Source organism: Vidua macroura, chromosome 20 (assembly GCF_024509145.1).
Source record: "Vidua macroura isolate BioBank_ID:100142 chromosome 20, ASM2450914v1, whole genome shotgun sequence".
In the NCBI taxonomy this organism is placed as follows: domain Eukaryota; kingdom Metazoa; phylum Chordata; class Aves; order Passeriformes; family Viduidae; genus Vidua; species Vidua macroura.
In genome coordinates, this window is record NC_071590.1 from 9,437,232 (window position 1) to 9,462,182 (window position 24,951).

General features: G+C 41.5%; 1 protein-coding gene across 12 annotated transcripts in view; it reads right to left on the reverse strand.

Moving 5' to 3' along the window:
• BCAS3 (BCAS3 microtubule associated cell migration factor) overlaps nt 1-24,951 on the reverse strand; it is a 299,013-nt gene that overhangs the window by 202,638 nt on the left and 71,424 nt on the right. For all 12 annotated transcript variants that reach the window (XR_008440115.1, XM_053995311.1, XM_053995318.1 and 9 more), the window contains 3 exons: nt 24,203-24,336; nt 16,522-16,786; nt 1,630-1,780 (listed from right to left, as the gene is read on the reverse strand). Coding sequence is in view for 11 of the 12 variants with exons in the window: in XM_053995311.1 (XP_053851286.1) it covers nt 1,630-1,780; nt 16,522-16,786; nt 24,203-24,336 (550 nt within the window). In the remaining variant the exon portion in view is untranslated. The remainder of the gene's footprint in view (nt 1-1,629; nt 1,781-16,521; nt 16,787-24,202; nt 24,337-24,951) is intronic.

Genomic DNA, 24,951 nt, shown 5'->3' on the forward strand with positions numbered 1-24,951 from the left:
CAGGTGAATTTTTAATTTCTTTCTCTGCCATGTCCCACCTGGTTGTAAGTGTCTATTCCATTTTTGGGAGCCCACATTTATATTTCTGTCCTTCACTGGCCGTATTCTTCAAGTCAGGTTTTTGGTACTTCCCCTCTTTGAGGAACTGTGACCCCTGCCCTGTGACACCCTCCCCCTGATCCCACCTCCCTTCTCATCCTCATCCAGGATCACACCTGGATATGCTTCCAAAATTCACCTGAGCAGCAGCAAAATTTTTTTTCACTCAGCTTAAACTGAGCAGAAAACTAAAAAAGGCAAAAAGAAGCAACTGCAATGTGTCTGTGGAGGAAGCTAAACCTCAACATGACCCTCAAACTGTTTCTTCACTGTTTCTTAAATTCCATTTACAATTATCTGTGAAGTTCAGGAATTTCTCCCTGTGCTTGGGGAAGCTGCGTGTCTGTGGCTCACGTTGGGCTCGATGAGCGCCGTGAAATTCCCGTTTCACGGCGAGGGCGGGAGGGGATCGCCGGACAGACACGGACGGATAGGCACGTGCACAGCCCAGCTCCTGAGCACTCACAGCACTGCACCCAGCTGCAGGGCATTCCACAGCACGTCCTGAACTCCAGCACAAACACGGCAACCACACAGCGAGAGAGGGAATACCCACGAGCCCTCGCCTGAAAAATAATTCCCAGCTGATGGAACACAAGGGGAAAATTCACCTCACAAGCAGGGCTTGAGCAAGAAAGCACTGAAGCAAGGGAGGCAGTGCCTGTGTTTGCCAAAATGCAGGAAAAGGTTAGGAAGCTGTAGGACATGTCCAACCACATGCCATGCTCGGATCTACTTTCCTCAAAAATATAAAAGCCCTCTGAAAACTAACGGATCAATCAGATTTTTAACTGGAAAGATATTTAGGAAATCAAACAAACAGAAAATGAGAAAGGAAAAATATAATCATCACCCTGTAGCTTTAATTATAATAAAAGAATATTTAAAGTTTAGCAAGAGAAAAATGTCAGTTGTTGGACAGTATTAATTAATTTTAAATTGCTATGGTTTATGAAGCTCATAAAATCTTATATGTATTTAGAGAAGCTTTTTCCAATAAATACTTTGAAGTGCTTTATCATGGCACATAAGAAGTACCAAAGTGCAGCTGACTCTGGAGTGGAAATCTATCCAGTCCAGAGCAGTGTAACAGAGGAAAAACAAGGTCAAGAAAACAGTGGGATTAAGTTTTGCCTTTCTGCTGAACCTGGCTTACTGACTTTCTAGTTCTGATGGTCAAAAATCGTTTCTGCTTGAAAAGGTTGGAAATCAAAATAAACAAACTTGGGAAAAAAAGTAAAGCCATATTTTATTCTGATTGAATACAGCTCTGCTTATGTTTCATTCCAGTTCCTGGTGTAAAAATGTCTCCTGACCCACTCAAATGAATATTCCTGAATTTACAGAGGCTTGTTTTCAGGTTGTATTTATTTATCTGATGTTTTCAGTCTCCTCTTCCTCCCACCCCTCTTCTGTTGCTATTAAATTACATACACTGAAATTAAAACATCGAATAAAACTAATTCTCATTAATAACACAAATGATTTCCACATGAATCATAAAGGCTGAGGAAGGTTTGTGCCACTTACCCTGTGCGTTTGGTGATGGTCCCTAATGTCATTGGCTGCTTGATTTGAGCAAGAGGCAAGACCACAGTCAAACTTGGGAGAGGCAGGAGTCGAGGATTGCCAGGATTGTTGTTTGTGAAGTTATTGTAAGTGTCTTGGCTGTTCAATTTACCTTGATGGGATAGAGATGCAATAAAACATATTACTGAATTTTTTTCTTCATTTATTATTTCTACATCTGCCCGAAATAAAATAAAAAAGACAAAAAAAAAAAAAAACCACAAGCAAGCTATTGTTATAATAAAAGAAAAAAATCTAAAAAAATAATCTTCGTTTCAGATAAAGAATAAATTACAATGGAAGAAGCAATCACTAATTTTACATATGGGGATAAGGAAGGATTCCTTTCCATGCAAGGGAAATTATTCCTGCTGCTGCTGCTGCTTGCCTGGCAGTTTTGTTCACCGAAAAGTTTTCGAGTTCGATTTGAAGGACAAGCTCTGGATTCCAATTCTCCATTAAAAAAAAAAAAGGAGTAGCTAGAAGGGAATTATTTTCCTAAAGTACCACATACAGTGTTGGTAATTGGAAGTCCTGAAAAGGTCGCTTTTGTTGTCTCGACGGATAAAGACATACAGAATAATCATCTGCAGAACTAAGGCTGGAGGGAAATATCAAGTAACTTTGTCAAATAAAGCCACGCCAAACTAGATGTAAAAATCAAAAAAGTATCAAAAAAGTACCAAAAAGTAACCAATTTCATATTCATTCAAAAAAAAAGATGAAAATGAAACACAGGTACTGAAAAAAAGGAAAGGGAAAACATAACAAAAAAGCCCTGAACAACCCTAAATTTAGCTGATTTCAAAGAGGTCTGTGCTGGATGGACGCCCAGTTTGGATACGCTTTCTTACTCGCTGTATCACTCTGTAGTCACAACCTTTCATTCTTCAGTTGGAAAAGGAAACTAGCTCCAAATTTCATGGACAGTAAAGAAAGAAATGTGAAGAAACCAAAGAAAGAAGTTAAACAAAAAAAGGGGCCAGTCTGTTTATAGCAGAATCAAAAGTACTTTAAATAGACAAGCAACCATGAATTAAAAGGTTTAGATCATTAACTTGTTTTTCTGTGTTCCTATAATGCTGTGAAACGCTGGCTTTGTTCTTAATCAAAAGGGAACCATATTGGGAATTAGGTTCCTAAACAACTGGTGCATTCTACACAGATATTATACAAATCCCAGGCCAAATCCATACAATCTGCCTCAAGAGCAGCCACCTTTTTTCAAGGAAGAAAAACAGCACAGCAAAGGGTTTCTCACAGGAAGCTGCCTGAAAAGCTTTAATGGTACTTCACATGGATTGAAAATAGGAAAAGGAAGGCGGAAAAATCTTAATGAATGTCTCATCATCCTAAAGACACTCAATGCTTCCTTCACCCTTCTTTTAATACTATATAACTGTAAGCTTGGGGGTTTTATTTGGGTTTTTCTGCAAAGCCCCCAGACCTCTGCGTCTCAGAGAAGCACAATAACAGAAATGATGAAATTACAAAGTGTATTTTGTGATAAGTATCTGGCCTGAACATCCATCAATACGTTTTAAGACAAATAGAAAGGCTTTAATGAAGAACAAGCCTATTGAAGTTCCCAGGGAGCAGATTTCATTAATAGCAATTTTCCTCTACCAACTTGGAATACAAAGAAAAAGGAAAAGGGAAAAAAAAGAAAAAAGCCGCCCAGCTCAGTTTTAAGTAAGACTGAGATGCAATTAATGTTTTTAAAATTAGTATAATACTGCATTTTTGGCTTTTTCAGGAAGGCATATGAATAGTTTCATGCATTATTGTCTAATTAGTCACTGTTCCTGCAGCCAAGGCCTCTCTGGAAGTGTTCCCTCTCCCATATTCCCCTGGATCCACATGGGCACAGCAAACACCGACAGCATCTACTGAGGGGGCTCCAAATGTCTGTAATTTGTTTTCTATTACTTGTTCAGAATCTAACTCTGAGCTACTGATCCACAGGCTGGGTTGGAGCAGCCCCCTCTCCCCTCTCAAGGCACATTTCTTGTCTCAGTGCCCTCTGCTCCCAGCTTCGTGTGGTTTTCCATATGCAAAGCCTTCAGCTGATTCAATGGATTATTTGCATGCAGAGAAATGAGGAATTTACAGACGTCCTTCCTACACAAGGATGAGCTGCTTTGCTTCTATACAAGTTGAGGACTACCAGAGCAGTTAAGAATACTTAGAAAACTGCAGGATTATCTCATCCCTTCAGAGGTTTTTATTAATTGTAGTAACAACATACAAATTCTTAGGCTCATACATAAGGAAACCCCCCAAAAAAGTACTAAACAATTAAAAAAAAAAAAAAAGAATAAAAATGTGTAAAAGATATTCTGAAAGGGACTAAAATATAAGATGATTCTTTTTTGAGAAAGAAACCAAAAAACATCAGGAGGTCAAGCATTTAATTTGTAACTATGTATTTGGAAGTATAACTAAATCTGATGTATACAAACCTCAATAAAAAATTAACTAAACCAGACCTCAAAACGCACAGCACTTCACAGCACAAACACGATAAAAAATTTCTGCTGTGACAAATGGAAAAGCTGTAAATACCAAACATATGTCACAATAACCATTGCCTGCCAACCTGCATTTTCTGCTGCAACAGTCAGTTGCTTCACTGCAAAAATTGTAATTAAAAGTGATATTAGTCAAAAATTAAAAGTTGGAATGCTACAAAGAGGAGAAAAATTATTTTTGACAGGAAAGTTGTTCTTCTTGTAAATCTGACTACAATAGTATTAAGATGGTGGGGATGATTAAGGTTAAAGAAAACCCTCTAATTTTCTGGTGTGCTGGTGTACCCATCCAGGAATCCCAAAAATTACCCTCCCATTCCTCCAGCCCTTCCAAGTAGGAAACTCCTGCAGCAAACAGGAGTTGTGTGTGCACAGGGCAGTCAGATCGGGCCAAAAGAGCACAAAGAATGCAGTCGAGCATCAACATTATTTCTACAGCTCAAGTTGTTGTTGATTCACTGTCAAAGGACAAGCAACAAATAAGCCAAAGTTTAAGTTGGGTAGAAATAGCCAGTATTTTTCATCCAGCAGAATGCTGAACTCAAGTTACCTCCTGACATGTGGACAGTGCATTTAACTGTAAATGGCTGGAGACTGACACACACAGATCTCATCCTACAGCCTACTCCAGGAATGCTTTTATTGCAATCAATCATCACCATCACAATTCCAGGGCAAACGTGTCCTCTCAAGGATCATTTCCAGTGGAGCATCCCGAGCAAGGAGGCACTTTCCCTTGGTAATCACCCAGAGCCCACAGGAGCCCTGCAAGGAGTGGGGTCAAGTATTTGTCTTTCCATGGGCTGCCATAGAGGAGATTTTCATATCAGAGCTGCATGTGGGATACATTAAAGCCAGTCTAGGCTGGTAAATGTCTTACTAATTTTACTAAGGGACTTCCAAAAAGCTGGGGATGCCAAGTTTATTTGCAAGTGCAGCCTTACATTGGGCAAACATTGCCTACTGAGACACGGAAAACCCAATCCATTGGTTTTGGACCTGTTTGCTGAGGGTCTGCAAAACCAAAAAAAACCCCAAAACCTGAGCCACTCTTTTCCAGACATTTTATTCCACTGACACTCAAAGGAGAAATGGATTAAGCTGAGGATAAAAGTGAAGAAAGAAAACAACAATGGGCTTTGTTGTCAGAGGGAGGGAGCGGCCGCCGGGCCGAGCTGTATTCCCAAACCGGCCATCACTGACAGACTCACTTCCACCGAGCAAAAAAGGGAGGCCTGCAAGTGCCGGACAAAAGAAATCCCAGCAGACGAAGAAAAAACAAATTAAAAGCACCATTATAAAATACAGATGCTATAAGGAAAATAAACTCCACAAGATTTAGTGGGTTTTGACAAAGCTGGACATCTGTGGAAAAGCCATCAGGAGCAGCTCCCAGGTATGGCCGGACAGGCTCGGGATCCCACGGCATCGCTTCCCTCCTCAACCCCTGGGCAGTGACACCCTCAGCTCTCCACAACCTCCAATGTTAAATCTGCAAGTTACTCTTTAGGCCTGAATATGAGATTAAAACATTTGATCAAATCACACTTTTTAAAGTTTTCAATCTGTATTTTTGGATAAGAAAGGAAAGGTACATCAAGGGGAAAACATTCAAGACTTGCAAGCTTGTAACATTGTTCAAAAAGCAATCAATCAACTGAAAGCAATTAATACAGTTACTTGTCCTCTTGTGATCAACTAAGAGCCTTGATGAATTCAGGCCAGATTTCAAATTGGTCAGCGTTTGAGCGGAGCACTTGAGGGCACTGCTGTCAGAGATCATCTCTGAGGAGAGAGGAGGAGAAACACCCTGATTTTTGGCACTCCTAATGACACAATTATACATCCAAATGCAGCTTGGCAGGGACATTCCCCAGCCCCAAGGATTGCACTCAGCAGCGACAGTGCAGCAAAAAGACTTCCTAAGATCCTGAAAGAATGATGTGGAGGAAGCCCCTGTTACTCTGCTCTTTAGTCCAAGCACAGCACCACATTAATGGAACCAAATCACTTCTTATCTGATTCCAAATGAGTTTGAATCTATCAGTACCATAGATCCCATTTGTGCATGGAAATGGAACTCCTAAATCACAGCCAAGCTTAAAACCAAAACTACACCCTCACACCAACTTATCAACAAACTGAAATTAAATCCTTTTACCCATTAAATTTCAGCATGTGTATGACATGTCTCCAAGTGCTGCAGTATTTTCTTTGGTGTAAACTGTCAGCGAGCAAAGCAAAGAGGACTTGGCCCAGACAATTTTTTCTGGTAGGAAAGTAATGATCAGAAGGATTTTAGCTTCTCTATACACTTTATCTGAAAAACTAAAGTGGTATCAAGCACCTCTCAGCCTTACAATAAAATGCTTCCATGTTGATTTTTTCCATTTTTCTTCCATTACTCCAATACAAAAAGCTTAGTAATGCAGTGTCATTAAAATTCAAACCCTACTTGATTAGCTTTTATATCTTCCAGTATTTAACAGACTCCATTTCAAAGGGTACCACAAAGTCTACTGACATTAACACTACATATAAACATCTATAATTTGGTAAATAAAAATGCAGTAACTCCAGGCTATGCAATCATGTGGAGGCCAAGTTACAGGAAAATGAACCATGTTTGACCATTATTTCTGTTTAGCGTAACACTGAGGATTCCTCGGCTAAACATTCCCTAATTGTAAAATGCAAGGGAAATAAAATCCTCTCTAACTGGTAGGCAAAAAATGGCAGGAAAAACAGAAGTGTCATGGATGTGGTGGTTTATTTTGCTTTGCTTTTTATTCAATACAAAAAGTTTCCCGGATGAGAATGGAAAGCTTCCCAGCTTCAGTTCCAAGACTTTCACCCTCGTTTCTGACCTTTCCTCAGACATGTTCCAGTATAATCTGTAATCTACTACAGTCGGAAGAGGAAACAGCAGCGCCCTGGTGAGAAACGCTGCCTTGTGACCCGAGCAGAGAACCCAGCGGAAGCAATGCTGGCTCATGGAGTCCTTGGAAGAGCCTGACAGACAAACTCAGGAACGGCCCGGGAAACACACCCAGCACCACGAGCCCTCATTACTGCCAAAGTGGGCTTTTGCTTTCATGTTTTGTTTTATTCAGTCCAACATGTGTTATCTTTCTTTGTAGAATGTTAGACATTTTCCTAGAAAAAGTCAGGAAACAAATTATTTTAGTTAACGATCGCCTCTCAATTAAAGTTACATTGCCGTTTCCTTGAATTGTGTCCTATCAAACTTAAACTCATTTCACACCCTAACCCTCAATATTTCCAGTACAATTAGACCCATTAAAGAAGGAATATTATGTCTTAGCTCCTGTACACATATCATGTAGCTACTCAGAGCTAAACCTATCACTAACTTGCCCCCATTGGAATGGATGGGAGAAAATAACGCAGCCGGTTGTTTTTGTAACATTTAAATCTGTTTGATATGGAACCTTTGGAAACACAGCTGCACTAAATCTCACGGTCACCCTAAGAAAGCAGAGCTTGCTCTTTGCTTGCATCCAGGCAAGGCATGTGATGGTGACAGCTCCTAAGTCAGACTGCTCAGCAGAGACGCGCAAGCACCAGCCCAAGTGTCTCGGTCACTGCAGGGACACAGTCCCCTGCCCTCTCACCCAAGCTCCTTGAACCTCAGCAACATCCACTCAAAATCTGAACATGGCCTCACAACAGTCCCTTCCTCCTTCTGGAGTTCTTCTACTATCTTCAGTTTCAGGAACTTTGTCCCTCAGTTAAGAAGTGTCGTGCTCACAGATACCCAATAATCTCCCCTTGTGCACAGCAGAGAAGGAGCTCCCATGACCCCTTTGCTGCCTGTGCCTCTACCTGGACAAAGATGGATTTCCTTAGGGAACAACCCCTCCACCATCACACACACAAATCTGGGATAATAATCATCTTTCAGGACTTATTTAACTAAAAATACTGTTTGTGCAAGGCTCAAGTCCATGTATGGGCAAAACTCGAAATCAACCCAACCAAACTGGTTTGCCAGCTGTTGGCTTCAGGCTTTGTGCAGGCAGCGGCGGCAACGCTTCAGCTGGGCTGCTCCAGATGGTGTCACCAGCCAAAACAGCCAAACTGGCCACCCTTTGCTGGGTCATCTCCAGCAAAGGCCAGGGCCAAGTCCATCCTTTTTGAAACAGATCTTGCACCTTCAGCTCTCCACAGACGGGAAGAGTGCAAGATTAGTTTCTTATAACTACTACAGGTGTAACTGCAGAGGATGTTGCAAACAAGCATGAAGGAGCAGTGCCATCCTCCCCACCATGTGGCTGTAAGCCAGCTCTGGGCCAGAGGCTGTGGCTACCACAGCTCTGGAGTGGAGTTTGCAAACTCTTGAGAGGACAGGACTCTCTGAGCTCAGACTAACGCTGCCCTAATGAGGTTATCGTGCAGGCAGCCTCCGGGCGCTGGGGAGAGGCTCTGTTGCTCCAATTTCTTGCACAGGGGAATTTTGCTAACACTGTCTGCTGGTGAATGATGAAGCGCTTGAGAAAACAAGAATGCACTATTGCTGCCCCTCGTCGTGTCCATCCATCATAATTCAGATCAGCACAGATCTCAATTCAAAGCCTTCTTTCAGAACGACTCCAAGATGCTTCAGCATTGTAAACTTTGGAAAATTTCGGTGTCTCAGACTTCTCTTCCAAATGATACAGAATAAAATTATCTTTATGAGCTTAATGTTTTTTGTACTGAGACAGCACAGTCAGAAAAACTCATCTGCTGGTCACAGAAACTGCAAAATGAACTGGGCTGGGAATTTCTGAAGGAGATATCTGTGTGCAAATGTGTTCAGTGAGGAAATAGGGAAAGTTTAATGGCAGCCCCTTACCCAAAGGGCTGAGCTAACTACAATTTATTTTGATGATAAACTACACGTTAATACATCTGTGATTTTTTTTATCCTCACCTTTCCATCTCTGACTTATTTTCCCTCCGGTTGCAACCATAAGAACAAATATTTTAGCATCTGAATTCAATCCCGGTTGAATACATGAGATTTATCCCAAGTTATGTGGAAAAAAAAGAAATGCCTTGAGAACCACTGCATTTGAGAACTTGATAATAATATCCATGGGTAATTGTAATAAATGGCTTGTCTGAAACACCCATAGGATAGGAACTGAAGCAATCTGTCCCTCTTGCACCCACCACACACCCTTGGCAGCTCTGCTCTTTTACCCATGACCGTTGAGGATGTTTTCTGGCTCCGTGACAGCATCGTGACTCAGGTCATGAGAAGTGTCAAAGATGCATTTCCTTGAGATGGGAAAAAGCAACTGATTTTAACAGCCCACAAGGGCTAAGCGAAAAAGAATAAGCTCAATCAGCACATTTAAGGGTAAAGACAAACCTTTTAAAAGATAGAAGTATATTTTATTTCTAATCTTAATGCTTACGTTTCTTTCCATAAAGTGTTTACATTTTTCAGGCTACCAAAGATGCACAGTTGATTAAATGCCTTACTTAAGAATAATAAACTGTAAGAAAAAAAAAAAAAAAAAAAGAGGGCAGCAAGGGCAACACCCATTTACTGCATAATCCATCACCAATCATATAGACAGGGAGTCTGATTCAGGCTGCAGACAGCAGGGAGCAGCCCTGGATTCCCAGAATACCCACTGCCAGGGGAAGCAGAAGGTGTTTGGGCTTGAACTCAGCATGTCCATCAGATAAAATGATTGTTCCCACCAGCTCTTGCCCTATTCTTTCCCCTTGTTGGTTACTTACATGGAGCTTCACATGCTTTCACCTTCCCTCATGCCAAACCTCCCTTGTCATGCAACACCCTCCATACTTAAACCTCCTCCTTCAGCTGATACAGTCTCTTGAAAAACTCTAGATTCTACTTTCTCACCTTCTGATCCAACATATTACAGGCTTGTATCAGGTGAGCAAAGCTACTTTCTGTCATTTCACTGATGGCAGCTCCCTTGAACCACTTACATTCCTTGACCCACCAACAAATGTCTGCACTGCAGTGTCTCCCCTGTGCTAGACCACTCTTCTCCTGACCTAATTCCAGCCCTTCTCCTTTGTGCTTTGGCCATGAACCATGCAGAGAATCTTTCCTGCGTCACTCCTTCAGTGACCAACTCTTTTCAGCTGCGCTGAAATCCAAATCTTAATCCTAGTGATGGCTTTTATGCTGATCACACTCATTTCAGCTGCGCACAAGTGTACAAGTGTACTAATTAATAAGTGTACTAAGTGTACACACAAGTGTACCTAACCCTCTGAACTGAGGCACTGAGAAAATGTGAAGTTGAGCATGTTACTTCTCATGGATCATTAATATCATTATTTATCAATTTCCAATTGGCATCTGCAAAACCCTATCAAAGCACTGCATCAGCTGCAGGATGTCGTTACTACTTGCAGTGTACAGAAAGGAAATGCACTAGCCTGTCTTTTATGTACCTGGTTAGCTGGGGAGATTTGCAGATGGAAAAACTTGGCTTTACTGTAAACTAAGAGGGAGTAATCAAAGGAACAATTGAAATAACCATAGAATTACAAACTGTCATTCAGTAAGTCGTTTTCAGATAAACACTTAAACTTCCAGTTACCACTTCGTGGACTCCCTCAGTACCTGACTCTGACACATCAGCACTTGACCCTCTCAAAATTTCCTTCCATTTGATGTTACCAAGACTGAAATCATCCATCTTGACAGGAAAACTTCAGTGGGATGCTCACATCTGTGGTAATCCCACTCCTCTCTGCCTTCCCCTTTCCCTTCACCTCGTGATCCATCTCTGCCATCACAGTCTCCTGTGCGCTGCCGATTATTTCCCCTCTGTCTGTCTGCCCACAACATTCTGAAACAGTTTGCTCTGACCACTGCTACAGCATTTGCTGTGCTAAATCACTCATAGATTTTTACACTCCCTATCTCCAGAGCTGCAATTCCCTTCTGATGTCCGTCTCCTTCAATTTTCAATCTATCCAGGATATTTGAAACTTCTCTTTCAAATATCAACACAAACATGCCGCAGTCTTCGATCTATGCTGTTTACAAAAACCTGCTTCAGAAACACTTGATGTACAGACACGAACTTCCCTTGTGACAGAATTTATCAGTCTACTTCCCTACTTATCTGAAGGGAATGGATCTTTTCCTTCCACTTCTAAAACTATCCAAAATACACCACCCACTTCTTTCACTCCACTGATTCTCTACCCATTACAAAAAAAAAAAAAAAAAAAAAGGAGTGGGGGAAAAAAGGCAGCTAAAGCACAGCAAACACAGCTTCCTTAAACCCAGCAAGCTGCTGGCCGCTTCCCAAACTGGTGATTCCAGCTCTTCCCACCTCTTCTCCCAGCTCTACATGTGGGACCTTCCATCGCCACCACCGAGACTGCTTAAGAAAGGAAGAATCATCACAGAATCACAGAATGGTCTCTAAAAGTCACTAGCAGAAAATTCCCACCAGGTAAATTTATTTTGTGGGTTTTTTTTTTTTTTTTCTCAACAGCCTTAAAACCGTGAAGAGTAAAACTTCAGGTGAAGGTGTGAAGAGAATCGCTCGATGCTTCAGGCGGCACAGAGAACGTGAAGGGTTTGTAATTGAAAATAAATAAATATTTACGATGCCTATACGAGCAGCTCAGTGCCTGTATTAGTGAAAAAGAGAGGGGTTTATCCTCATCGCCACCATTTGTCCGTGTGCCGGCGGCTCCACGCCAGGTCCCCCCTCAGGGCCGGCCCCGCCTGAGGCGCCATGGCCGGGGAGAGGGCGCCCCCTGCAGGCCGCGGCGGGTGAGGCGGGAGCGCTGAGGGAGCCGGCGCGGGCGGCGCGACCGGGGCGAAATCTGCGCTAAGAAACGGAGCTGCGAAAGGAATTCTTTGAAATTATTTGAAATGACGCTCAAATTAAAAAAAAAAAAAAAAAAGAGCCGAGTGTGACGCTGTGAAGAAACGCGGCAGTGACACAAATAGGAATGTTAAAAGCACGATAAAACAATGCGGGCCGATGCTGCAGCTTGCTCTGCTGTTTCTGCGCAAAGTGTTTCTATCGTTAGACGCTACAAAGAGAAAAATTAAACTTAATAGAGAGTTTTCCAAGACCCGTTGTCAGCTCGTGTTCCCAGCGTTTCGTGAAGGAACTGCCCTCCAGTGCTTTAAGTTATTAGACAGTTAATTTTCTTTGAAACTATTTTTGTCTGCCTCTCTCTAAATAGGTGGTTTCTTAAGTGAGTGTTACTTAAAGGAAACCAATCTGTTTTTCAGGAAGGGCTGATGATGTCAGTCCTTTCAACTCTGCTTTCCCATAAGAATTCTTCTAGTAAAAGGAGTTTCACTCTGGGAAATAGTGAAAAGTAACGTGAAAATATGTAAAGCATCTCAGGCTGCATGTTTATCAAACTTCTAGTTTTACGCTTGGATTTAAATCATGTTGTGATTGTGACAAATGAAGGAAAAGCGAGAGAAAACCCTTTGATTTTTAAACTTTGAAAAGATTTTGCAATGAAAAACGTGCCATACTAAAATATTTATAAAGAGAAAAATACAAGCCTGAATGCACTGTATCGAGAACAACATGGTTTTTTAATAATTCTAAATTTATATACTCCCTCTCAGCATCGGCATTAAATCTGAAACAGAACCACGGCGTACTATGAACAGTTTTTTTGGCAAATAAATAAATACTTCAATCCCCAATGAAATTCAAGGCAAATTCAGAGAGTATCATATTATTATGGAATATTTTTAGTAGGTGTGGATGTGTAGCTGTAGATCCAATGTTAACTTATTTGATTATTATTTGTTCTGGTGCTGGAAATTCGTGCAGCCAACAGCAGAGAAAACCGAGCGAGCAGAGCTACACAGACTTTATTTTACTGGTGGTGGTGCAAGAATTAATAACATTGTGTAAATTTTAATTTGCAGGATTAAAATAATTGGAGTTATGTGTAGTTTTCAACCGTCCAAGTAAAGGATTGCATTTTTACAGCTAAATGCTCCTTGCGATTCATATGTGTCCTGAAGAGAACACGGAGATGGTTGCAACACCGAGGACATTGCTCTGCTTTGACTCATCCCTCAATCCTCACAGTGTACCTGTGAGACAGGTAAGGGCCATAAACCCAATTTTATACAAGTGAAATGGTCACATAAGGCCATACTTTACCCTAATGTTCACCCCAACAACCAACCGATGTTGTAATAGTCTTATAATAGTAAAAGCCCATAAAAGGATCCCTACATAACTCAGATATTCCTGACAACACACTCTGGCAATCCAAGGGAATGACAAAAATACAACCTCGCTGCATTAACAGACAGAACAGCCCAAACAAAATCTCTGTCGGCTATAAAAGGTGCAAAGGGAATATCTCTTTATCATCCTCTATTTAACAGTTTACTTCATTCTGCTGGAAAGAACAAAGGCAAATAATGATTCATTTGGAAATGAAATCATCCCTACCCCCAGTAAAGGCTGACTTTGTGTGGGTAAACAATCCTAGGGTGCTCCAACACAATGTAAATAGATTGCCTTGCTACTATATACACAGCAAACAATTTCATTTTGAAACTAGGAGGAAAAAAACAAGTGAGAAAAATACGACAGAGCCCGAGCTCTGACAATATTTACAAGAACAAAAGCTAGTCATAAGTTACCATCAATAAGTTACAATTGCTAAGCAAAAGGGAAGATAAGACAGATATCAGCAGAAAGATTAAAAGCAGTTTTTTAATGTAGGGTTTACTGAAAGTTGGAAAATATGTAAGAGGAAAATGGTGATGACATGACTCCACACAGAAAAATCCTCCAGTTTGCCACAATCTCCTCTGAATCAGTCACTTAATCAACACCTTGTCCCAGAGCAATGGTGCTCTCCAGGACACGGTCTCTGGCTTTGCTTCCATTATAATCATCTGCACTTAGAGGGGTGATTAAGGAACATAACAGTTATTCTTCTTGAAGAAGGCTGCAAAATTAAAGTCATTCCACACGTGGGGAACACAGAGATTATTACTGTTGTCACACAGCAGAGAGCTGACAGACAAAATCAGCTGAATAAAATTCACCACGGGTTGCAGAGCGAGTTAGAAGTAAAGCAAAGAATTAAACCCAGAGCTGCTCATTTTCTGTTTCGAGTACTCGTTTACACTTCTGTCACCAGACTGCCTCGACTCCTCCAAACAACAATAATTTAACATTATAATATGGTAAGGAGCTGTTGCAATCTGAGTAAACACATCTTAGCTCACAAATTAAAATAATCATCGGTCTCTGACTAATCCTGTTGCCACACACACACACACACACAGTCCCTCTGCTGAAAGTTGCTCTGAACTTCAGGGGTCTTTTACAAGTTGATGATAAATGGCTTTTTATAAAAAGCTTAGAATAGGGTTCAATATCCTGCCTGCCTTCAGTCAGGGGAACTGAAAGATTACTGAAATGAAAAAGCAGCAATAAAATTACTGAAAATATTACAGTATTTTACCAAATGGACTCTTTCAAACACAACTTTTTTTTTTTTTTCCCCTAATTTTTTTTTTTGAGGCATCTATGCTAACTCCTCTATAAATCCCCACAAATTTCTCATGGAAAATGTTCATACGAAGTTTTGCAAGTCACCAACACACAATCATAGCACGTGTCCAACTTCTGCACTGCGGAAGTGATGAGCACAATCTGTGTGAAGTCCTCCAGGGATCAAAGTCACCTTCCTGCCTTAATTCTCAGCACCCATGTGCAGACTTCCAGTGGAGCTGTTTGTTTAAACAGAGCTGATTTTCAAGCAGTGATGACTGCACAGAGATCTTGAAAGAAATCTGATTTATTATCTTTCAAGAGAGACATCTGCAAACTGAAGCCCCAGAACTCTTGAGACACTCCCCTAAAAGCTGCTGCCTCTCTCTCAGTGACTTGTCCAAGCATGCTTGTCTCCTACCTCCACCACTGAGCATCCTGAAACTGCTGATTCTTCGTTTTAAAAAGTGTCAAATCTATTCAAACTTTCAAATGCACCTCAGAGTATTGTAGAGGCAACAACTTACTGCAATTTCCCTTGACAGAAAATAGAATTGGCTGGGTGATAGCCACACAAATTGACAGTTCCTTCCTCTCCTCTCCATGATGTTCACAGTTACAAGTAGTTGGATGTGCCATAGCAAACCTTTGGAGCACTCCCCAGCCTGTTTCGGGCTGAGCTGCTGTACAGAGATGAGAGGAAGTGAAATGGTAGATACACAACTGTGTCCAAAGAGGAAGAAAGTTCAGAGCATGTTTTGGGTGCCTTCCAGTGGCTCCAGGCAGAAGAGGATGGCTCCAGAACAGCCACGCACAAACCTTTGTTCAGAGAAGTCCAAAGAAAGGCAAAAATAGAGAGGGCTGTTCTGAGACAAGTCTGGTTCCCTTAATAATCACCAAGTCATAAAACAGTTCCTTTGATTCAGAAATCCCACAAAGGTTCTCTCTATAGCAGAAAGCCCAGCACATAGTTGGGCTTTCACAAGAGCTCCTAATCCTACTCATAATTAGGGAAGAGGGACTGTTCCTGGCCATTTTTAATACTCTCAGACTGGAAAAGGGTGGCTGCCCCAAACAAACTGCTATTCAAACTTTCACTTCCATGGAATTTGTGACTTACTCTCAACAGAAAGGAGGCATAAGGATGCAGCAAATCCTGACTGCAAACAAAACAGCTTCTAGCACAGATCTCATGAAAGAGGAAAGCTGAAAGGAAAGATAAACTGGAAAAGCTGTGACATCGAAAATTTTTGAATATTTTTTGAGCTCCCCTTCACATCCTTCGAGTTTCTCCAAGGCACATCCACCACAGGAACAGGACAGACAGATCAGGACTTACAGATTTCTTCACCTTTACACATTATTTGTCACATTGTTCCCCCCCACACACACACAAAAAGTAGACACAAACCTGTGCCACCAGCTTCCCACTGCCTTGTTCCCACATTTCTCCTCGAGCAGTATTTACTGCAGATATCCAGATGTGCTTTGTGATCATCAAGGCCAGTGAGCAATCAGAATTTTAAGCAATCAAATGAATACAGACAAGTTTACTGACTGTGTGCTACATGGAAAACAAGACTTGGAACCTAAAGACCCCCAACCTTTCAGTTTTGAGTAGAAATTATTAACACACCTGTGACAGCATCAATTACTTAGAGCAAGCTGCAAAACTACAACTGTCTTTCCACCTTGGCTCATTCCTGCAGTATCTGCTTACATCACGTATTTTTGCACAACATCTACATAGCATTTTATGGAATTTGTATTATCCTCATGACAGGAAGAGAGGAAGAAAGTGGATTTACCATGGAGAGGTGAGCCAGAGGGGCTGCTGGACAGGCCGGGCACGGGGCTACAGCGTCCGCCCTGCTTCGACGTCAGCTCCTGCTCGATCTCCTCCAGCCCCGCGCTCTTCTGGAAGCGGCTCATGCGATTGACCACCCGTGGGGACATGTGAGTCCTGACACAGGGCTGGCCTCCGTAGGGATTGATGGGGAAAACGTGGGAAGTGCCTCGGAGTGTGCTGACCACCACCCAGCGGCAGTCGTGGCTGAAGGAGATATCCTGTACCTGGAAAAAAGGGGTGACAGGGGAATGAAGCCACCAACGTGCACACCTCCAACACAGGGGTCATGTCTCCAACACAAATCTGAACTGGAAATGGAAAAAAAAACCCCTCACATTTAGGCAATAATATGAATTTTGGTGCACTTATCAATGAACTTAGTATTCAGTATATACACTGTAATTCACAGTTCCAAATTTTGTGTACTTTTCAAAATATTCTGAGATTATGAAAACAAACCATGCTGCAAAGTGCTGCAGGAAGCCACAAGATCTTGATGTAGTTTTCACACAGAATTTTGTTCTAAAAAGAGCTGGGAAATTGTTTCAATTACATGTTTTGTATTTGCTTGTTTAATCTTTAGAGATTGCCCAAAAACGGGAAAAGGGAGGGATGAGAAGAAAAGAGAGAGATCTCACCACTGGGCCTGATTTTGACAAATACTGGTACAAGTCTTATTTTAGCTTAAAATGGTCAGTTTTGAAGCAAATATAAAAATACAGTTAAATATTTTCCACTATGGTTACTCCTTGCATAGATCTCAGATACGAAGTCCAGAAGGATTTAATTCTCTTTCAAGTGTGCTTCACACAATGCTTTGATGGAAAGCAAATTCTTGTTCCTGAAGGAATGCTTTAAAAGAGAGATTAAAGTTTGTTTCCAAGCCCGTCCTGGCAGACAACTCAAGAAAACAAGTAGTCGAAGTTAAAATGATTTATCATAGAAAAAAAAAGTCCTGAAACAATTCTTACAAAAATGTTTTTAAAGGTAAAAGCTGACTAAAAGGAACCATGGACACAAGTGGGATTTACCACGGCAAACAAACATATAGATGAAGGATTAGTTTTCATTATATTATTAAACAGCATAAACTAAATAAAATTCTTTAAGATTTCACTGAAGCCAGTTTTACAATGCACTAGGTACTCAAATTGGAGTAAACACTGATAAAATCTTGACAAATATTCCAGAAATGCACTCCAGCTATTCCAGACAAAAGCAGCAAAGTATCCATCGAAGTGCAAGTTTCCAACAGAGCCCTGAAGCCTCGGAGATAAAAAAAGGATTTAAGTCTGGTGACTTGTGACAAGATATTTGATTGACAGACTGTCACAACACAAAATGCTTCATCAACATTAGCGAGATAAAGCTAAAGCAGTGCTGCACACCTGCTGCTTTCAGTCCTGGTGACGTCCCCAAACCAGCCGCCAACGATGCAGCTCAGCGAGCTCCCCAAACCTGGCAGCTTTGGCACGTCCAGGATTCAGCTCTGACCGACCCACAGTGCTGCACTCGGAGCTCCCAGTCTGCTTACAAAGTGTTTCACCTTAACAGATTGCTCAGAAGGGATTAGAGACCCCACAGGGATTAATAAGGGCTCCTAAAAAACCCCAAAGGCCGTGGAGTCAGGGAAAACGATGGCATCAAGAGTATTTCAGTACTTGCTGCTAAAGTGGCAAATTCTCCTGCTCAAAACCAAACATATGAACTGTGTAGAAACTGCCACTCTCAGTTACAACAGAACTGTGAGATGACAGAGAAAAAATTCCATCTCACTGTAGCATGCAACAAAACTGTGTGTTTCTACTTTAGTACTCAGTTTCCAGTTGGCACCCTGAGGGTTATGTTCTTTCAAAAACTACACACAACAGCCCTGGCAAATGACAACCGCAGCCAAGAAACTGGGAAACAATCACTACAGGATGGTTTTTTTTTTTTCCTCAGTGTAAACATTACAAAGAAAAAAAGTATTCCTGATCTACAGGAAGCAAGTGTGGAACTCCATAATCCCAAATGCTCTCTTTAAAAAAGCGCTCACAAACACTGGCCGCAGTCAGAGCGGGCACCGTGGCCACGGCTGCCCAAAACACGGCTGAAACCACAAAGGCAGAAGGGTTCTAATGCTCAATAGTAACATGGAAAAAAGCATTGACAGAAGAGTGTGCAATGAATTAAGATTTACAGGAACAGAGCTATGAAACCCTGCTCAGCAGTAGCAAAGAGTATTTTGGAAGCTGCTGTTCCATGTGATTCACCTATTGCTCACTGCTCTCAACACGGCCTCGTTTGTCTTTCACAGATACAGGAGGAGCAGCAGAACCGCAGGCAGTCCAAGGAGATGATTCAGAGAATATTTCCAATTCCAAGGGCATGAATTAAACATGCTCACACCAAACCAGCACAAATCCATCTGTGCAACGCGAAGGAGCCCGTAACTCTCCAGAAGAACTGGAAGAAGGCATGGACCGGGCTGAAAGGCTAATGCTCATCGTGGCAGTCTCAGAAACAACTTCAAAAATCAGCTGTGTCCGTGAATAAAGCCCTATAAATTATGTCCTGGGCCATGCTGTTCCCCACCACGTTCCTGTACATTACGCCGAGTTCTCGACTGCTCAGAGTATAAACAAACTGCACAGTGGCCCATTAGTGGTTTTCAAGTTTATGCTAAGCGTTGCAGTTTATTGCTGTTCTTTAGGTTAATGTACTATTATTTCATGTATTTATAATATATTTCTGGATTTGTTGTTAATTATGATGTAATGTTTAGATACCAAAGATCAATCAAGACCCCATAGTGTTTACAGATATATGTTAATAACACCAGATCTCTCACGATGCAAAGTTTATTCTATAGCTCAAGGTCAATGTCACATTTAATACTCTTGTCTATATTTTAAAATTTTATCTATCCTCTTCTGTCTGGACCAGTGAGGGGAATTACAGACCTGAGATTTTGTTTAATTTGGGAACCCGTAAGATGTTTTCAAATTCTTTTCAGTCCTAGGCTCCCCATGTTTCTTGCAGGCTCCCTTCAGGTACTGGAAGGCCACAAAATACACCACTCCAAAGCCTCCTCTTTTCCAGGCTGAACAATCCCAATTCTCTTTGCCTTTCCTCATATGAGAGGGGCTCCAGCCCTCTAAAACATTTTGGTGGCCTCCCCTGGACTTCCTCCAGAAGGTCAATGTGCTTCCTGTCTTCTCCTGTTTCCCTCCAATTACTCTTCTATGCTTCTTTAGAACTTCCACTTCTCTATTTCCCTGTGTTTTGAACATTATGATGTAAAATCCTCCAGAAAACTGAATTAAAATGTAGCTACCACTCAGAGCCTGCCCTGAGTGACACAGTCAGGTAATTTAATATACAGAGTCCTCCAAGGACATGGCACATGTCAACAGCTCTGCTGAGGATCAGCTTTCAATACTGTACAGTTCAAAAAATAATTTCTGAATCACAGAATCACAGGATGGGTTGGGCTGGAAGGGGACACAGAGGCTCATGTGGTCCAACCTCCCTGCTCAGACAGGGTCAGCCCAGAGCACCTGGCACAGGACTGTTTCCAGGTAATTCACATAACAGAAAACCAACCTCACAATGCTGAACCTTGGATTTCAATAATAATGATCAGAAATAAACCACATTTGGATCTTCCTAGCACTCTTTTTTTCCTTCCTACCACCCCTCTGTCAGTCATGTGACTTACACCAGGTGCAATCTGTATATTCTTGTGCATTTTACTGCATTTAATTAAACTTGGAGAGTAAGACCAGCAGTGCTGCAACAGGAACGTGACCTGTTCATGATCACTGTGCTGTGTCACAGAGAAAAAACACCCTGATTTGAAGCACAGGACTCAAGTATTGAATTATGCTGTGCAGGGAGATGGCAGAAAGAAAAAAAACCAGTATCATTAAGCAATGAGAAAGAGCAGCAGTCCCGAGGAGGTAAGGGTCAAAATAAATTAGAAAACTGGTCTGTATGTGAATTTTTTTGGCCGAGAAAATTAAGGAAATGATGTAGCAACAAACATAAATGAAAAAATAATAAAATCACAGTCTACACAATATGATTTATCAGACCCACACAGACCCAACTGTGTCTCCCCAAGTCCTCAACACTGATTTCAGTTCTGTGTAAAAGCAAGGGCAGAATGTGGGCACAGTGAGAGATTCACGGGGGGCCTTTAACCAGAGCTGAGCTCTCTGTCAGTGCCTGAGCCTGCAAACACCACTGCTCGGGGCTGCATCTCCCCAGGGCAGCCAAGCTACTTCTGACTGCAGCAGCTTCTTCTAGTCAGCTCTCATCCGCCGCCGATCAACTTCCCCAAACCAATCTTGATTATTTCAAGCCCACGCCCAGCTTCTTTCCTAGAAATAAGAAAATCTTCCTCATCTTACAGAGTCTATTTCAATAACCAACTATGAGCATGTCACACACAGGAAGGAATTTCTCGTGGCCATGGAGATTCACATCCAATATTTGGAAGTTGTTCCTGTGTTTCACTACCTGGGCACGGGGGGTGACACAAGCTTGAACAGTCTCTGTGGAATCACATCACTGAAGCATTCGTGCGTTCCCTGGAAAAGCGTCACATCACACGTGCTCCGTGGCAGCCAGGCTGGAATGTTTTTATCATTCCCTGTTTACCTTCTCCAACTGCAGTCACTTCTAGCTGCAGTTTGGAACTGGGAATAACAAAAGTCAGACAGAGGAAAGGATTACAGAGGAGCTGGCCAGCAGCCAGCTGATGCTATCGTTACGTTTATTTGTCCTAGGCTGAGATAATGCTGTTTTCAGGGATTTTGTTTTTGCTGTTTACAATTTCAGATCAAAGAGAAAGGATCATCAGGTGACAGGCTAACTTTCATCTGCAAGTAAATGAGCTTCTTCAGTTCAGAACATGCTATGCCTTCATTAAAGACCTTCCAGAATGCTCTTGGGTAACAGTATGAGTGCAGTAAGTGTTGCCTCACAATGCAAGAGCTGGAGGACAAGAAAATGTATCCTTAACCAAAATGTGCAGCACATACACATGCACATTTCTCCTCTTTCCAGCTGAACTGTGCAAGCACAGGTCCTCTGAGAGGTTCAGTTCTCTCTCTGACTCAGTAAAATACAACCAGCCCTTGCAATGGACCTTCCTGGTGTTACTCAGTGCTGCTCTTTGTCCTCTTAAGGAAAAAAAAATATAAAATCTAAAGCACGAGTGGCACTCAAAGGCTAAAAGATTTTAATCTGGTACAACCAAAACAGGGACTTCTGTCTGTGTTTGCAGAACAGTGACTTTGAACGTTGTGACCTTGGGACTCAGTGAACTATCTGAGCACTTCACATTCTGCCATGGTCACTGGCTGCACAATTCCCTTCTGAGGCAGAGGTCTGCCTTCCATCCCACCCCATCTTCATGTGAGTCACAAAAAGGAGATTTTGGGAAAACCGGGGTGAAGCTCTGTCAGCCAAAACCTCACGTACAAAAGCAGAGCTGATTTCAGCATGGACATAAAAATCCCACATACAGTACAGCCATAATGATGATGTTGAAACAATTTATAATGGGTACTAGCTAAACAAATTCTGACACTGATAATCACTCATGTCCATCAACACAAATTAGGACTTTTTATAGCTCCAGTACAGAAGGTGACCTTTAAGACCATTGGCCTTGATTCACAGTTAGTTTTAAACCAGGGGGGGAAAAAGAAAAAAGGAAAAAGGTCTGGTAGCAAATGGTATAAATACTGTTCTAATGACACAAAAGGTACAGAGGCTCCCAGTGTGGGCTGCACTGAGAGTTTTATATTGAACAGTCTCCAAAATTCTTGTCTAATGCTCCTCATACACTAAATTCACACAACAGAAGAGCAGCACCAGCAAACTCTCCTCTCATTGAACAGCTACAAGTGCTGTTATTCCAAAAGAAAAAAGTAAAACAATCCCTCATATTATATAAGTATTTCAAACTATGTGTGTTGAGAATCACAGGTACCAATGCAATATTGTTTAATTATCCAGGGAGTTGTGAAATCCACTAACACACCTCAGACTGGTAAGAATTTTCTCCATTTTATGCCATTCCAAAAGCTATACTGTTCACATCCCAAATGAAAACTGTGTGGCAAGCTAGGAAAAAAATTTTACTATGTTGATTCTGAGAATTTTAATGCAATGCTTTCACAGAGATGCTAATACTATATCCCAAAAAAACATGTATCAATAAGGGTTTCTTCTCTAAAACGTGTTCTGTTTGGTTTCCAGTGTGTGCCTTGAAAACAAATTTATCAGCTGTAAAAACCAGAAGAACATCTTTGTTCCTCATGACTGAAGTCCTGTGCTTTGGGTTTCAATATTGAGACTTTGTATGAAGGGAGAACAAAAATAACTCTAAAACATTAAACACATTATAGAACATGCCCAAGTAGATGGCAGAGTATGTGCATACACACAGATCTCACTGCTCTTTGTAATATTTATAAAAATTACTTGTTAGTACTATATATATTATCCCAAATGAACAGTTTGTCCTGATTTTCTCTCACTTTCCAGACTGGTTATTCCTTCTTATAGTAAACCATTGCCTCTAACAGCAATTCCACTTTTCCAGAATGGTAGCAGGAAGGCTTTAGAGTATTTAAAAGACCAGAAATGTAAATTCACCCCGATCAAAACTTGATCAACCACTGCTATGTTCAATAAAGCTTTCACATTCTACTTGTTACAAAGGTATGGTGAGAAACTTGAGGGAAGCTGCTCAACTCCCAGGGGAAAAAAAGGGTTTGAAGGAACTGTAATCAGGTACCTGAGCTCCCAGTGCCAGGGTCATAATCACAGAGCCCCAGGCTGTCCCTGTCACAGTGCTCTACATCTGCCAGGCTGTCACAAGTCTGTGCTTCCCGTGTGTAATTGCATCAGCAAGTGCAATACTCATTTCTTACCCTGTGGTGACATTTTTATTCCTGTATTTAAAGCAGGTTCCTCAGCAGTTCCTCAGAGCTCCAGAGGTGAGGCTCTGCTGGTGCTCGCTGTGAAGGACTCAAGCAGAACTCACTGCTGCCACAGCCCTGCCAGTGGGAGCAGATCCCTTTTCCCCACCTCACCAGCAAATCACTTCACTGAGCATTGCTTAAAATACAATTCCAGACTTCTCCACTCTTGGATAATATCCTAACTTAGCCCTCCATCTCTGAGAGGGGGATTTTTCAACAGGGAAGTTAAACTGGGGAGTCTCTGCAGGTTTCCCCACTGTGCTAAGAAAAGTTAATCACAGCCTTTTGATTAACTCTTCCTTTCAACTCTTTAATTGTCTGTCTGTGGCTTTTACCACCAGAGTCAGGCAAACGCTGACAGTTCCTTCACGGGCACGAGACAAATGTTGAACATGTTACATGAGAAAAGGTTAAGTGCAAACACAGCCAATAATCGGGGCTCTTTGGAGGCAGTGCCAGATCTGAATAAATCTGACAGCACCTCATTGCAAAGGGCAAGAATTTATTATTGTCCAGGTTAAACGCTCTGCTCTTATCCCTTCTGTGGCTGGAGCACAAGAAAGGCTCTTTGTGTGCTGAAACAAACATTAAAGTGCCAACATACACAGAATGTATAAGGTGTCTGGGGATTATTCTTCAGCAAAGAGTTTAACTTACTTTGGCTTCAGTCTCTCCCCTGTGAAGTGTGTACAAGTGATGGACGGCACTTTGTGATGATGACCAAGGATGTGTCAGGATTTGGAAAACATGGAAATCGTGGCCTAATGTGTCAGTGGTGACCAGCAACATCCCTGGGTAAAAAAAGATGAAGAAGAAACACAAAAGCACAAAAGATTAATCATTGCAAAAGAAAAGGCTTAATGTGTCTGTCTAAAAAACACTGAGTGTGGCTTACATTTGGGGTTTGGAAACAGAAGAAAACACAGAAAATTACTGAATTGAAAGGGATTCGCCTCATAAAAATGAATCACGACTTCAAGTGAAATCATATTCACAGTACTACTACTTAAGTATTAATATATTAAGATAGTATTACAACACAAATCTATAAAAACATCTGAAAAATCTGAATATTCTAACTCAACTTGAGAACTGTGTGACCAATATGAAGCATTGAAGTGATGAATGTTACAGCAAAACCCCCAAATGCTCTTCCCTGGGCGAGAGCCAGTCTAAAAAAGATTGATGTCTCCACAATAACAATTTTTGGAAGAAGAGATTATGGAAATCCAGCCAAAACAGCCCATACCAAAACAATCCTGAAGAAGCATCTTCCTTATAAATGAAAGAAACTGTCTGATTTATTGGTGAAAAGCAGAGTTAAGAGCTTTCAAATGAAACACTAAATGAGGTACCAGGTTCATTAAAAACAGGTCACTGGTGGAGGTACTGAAATGATTCAATTA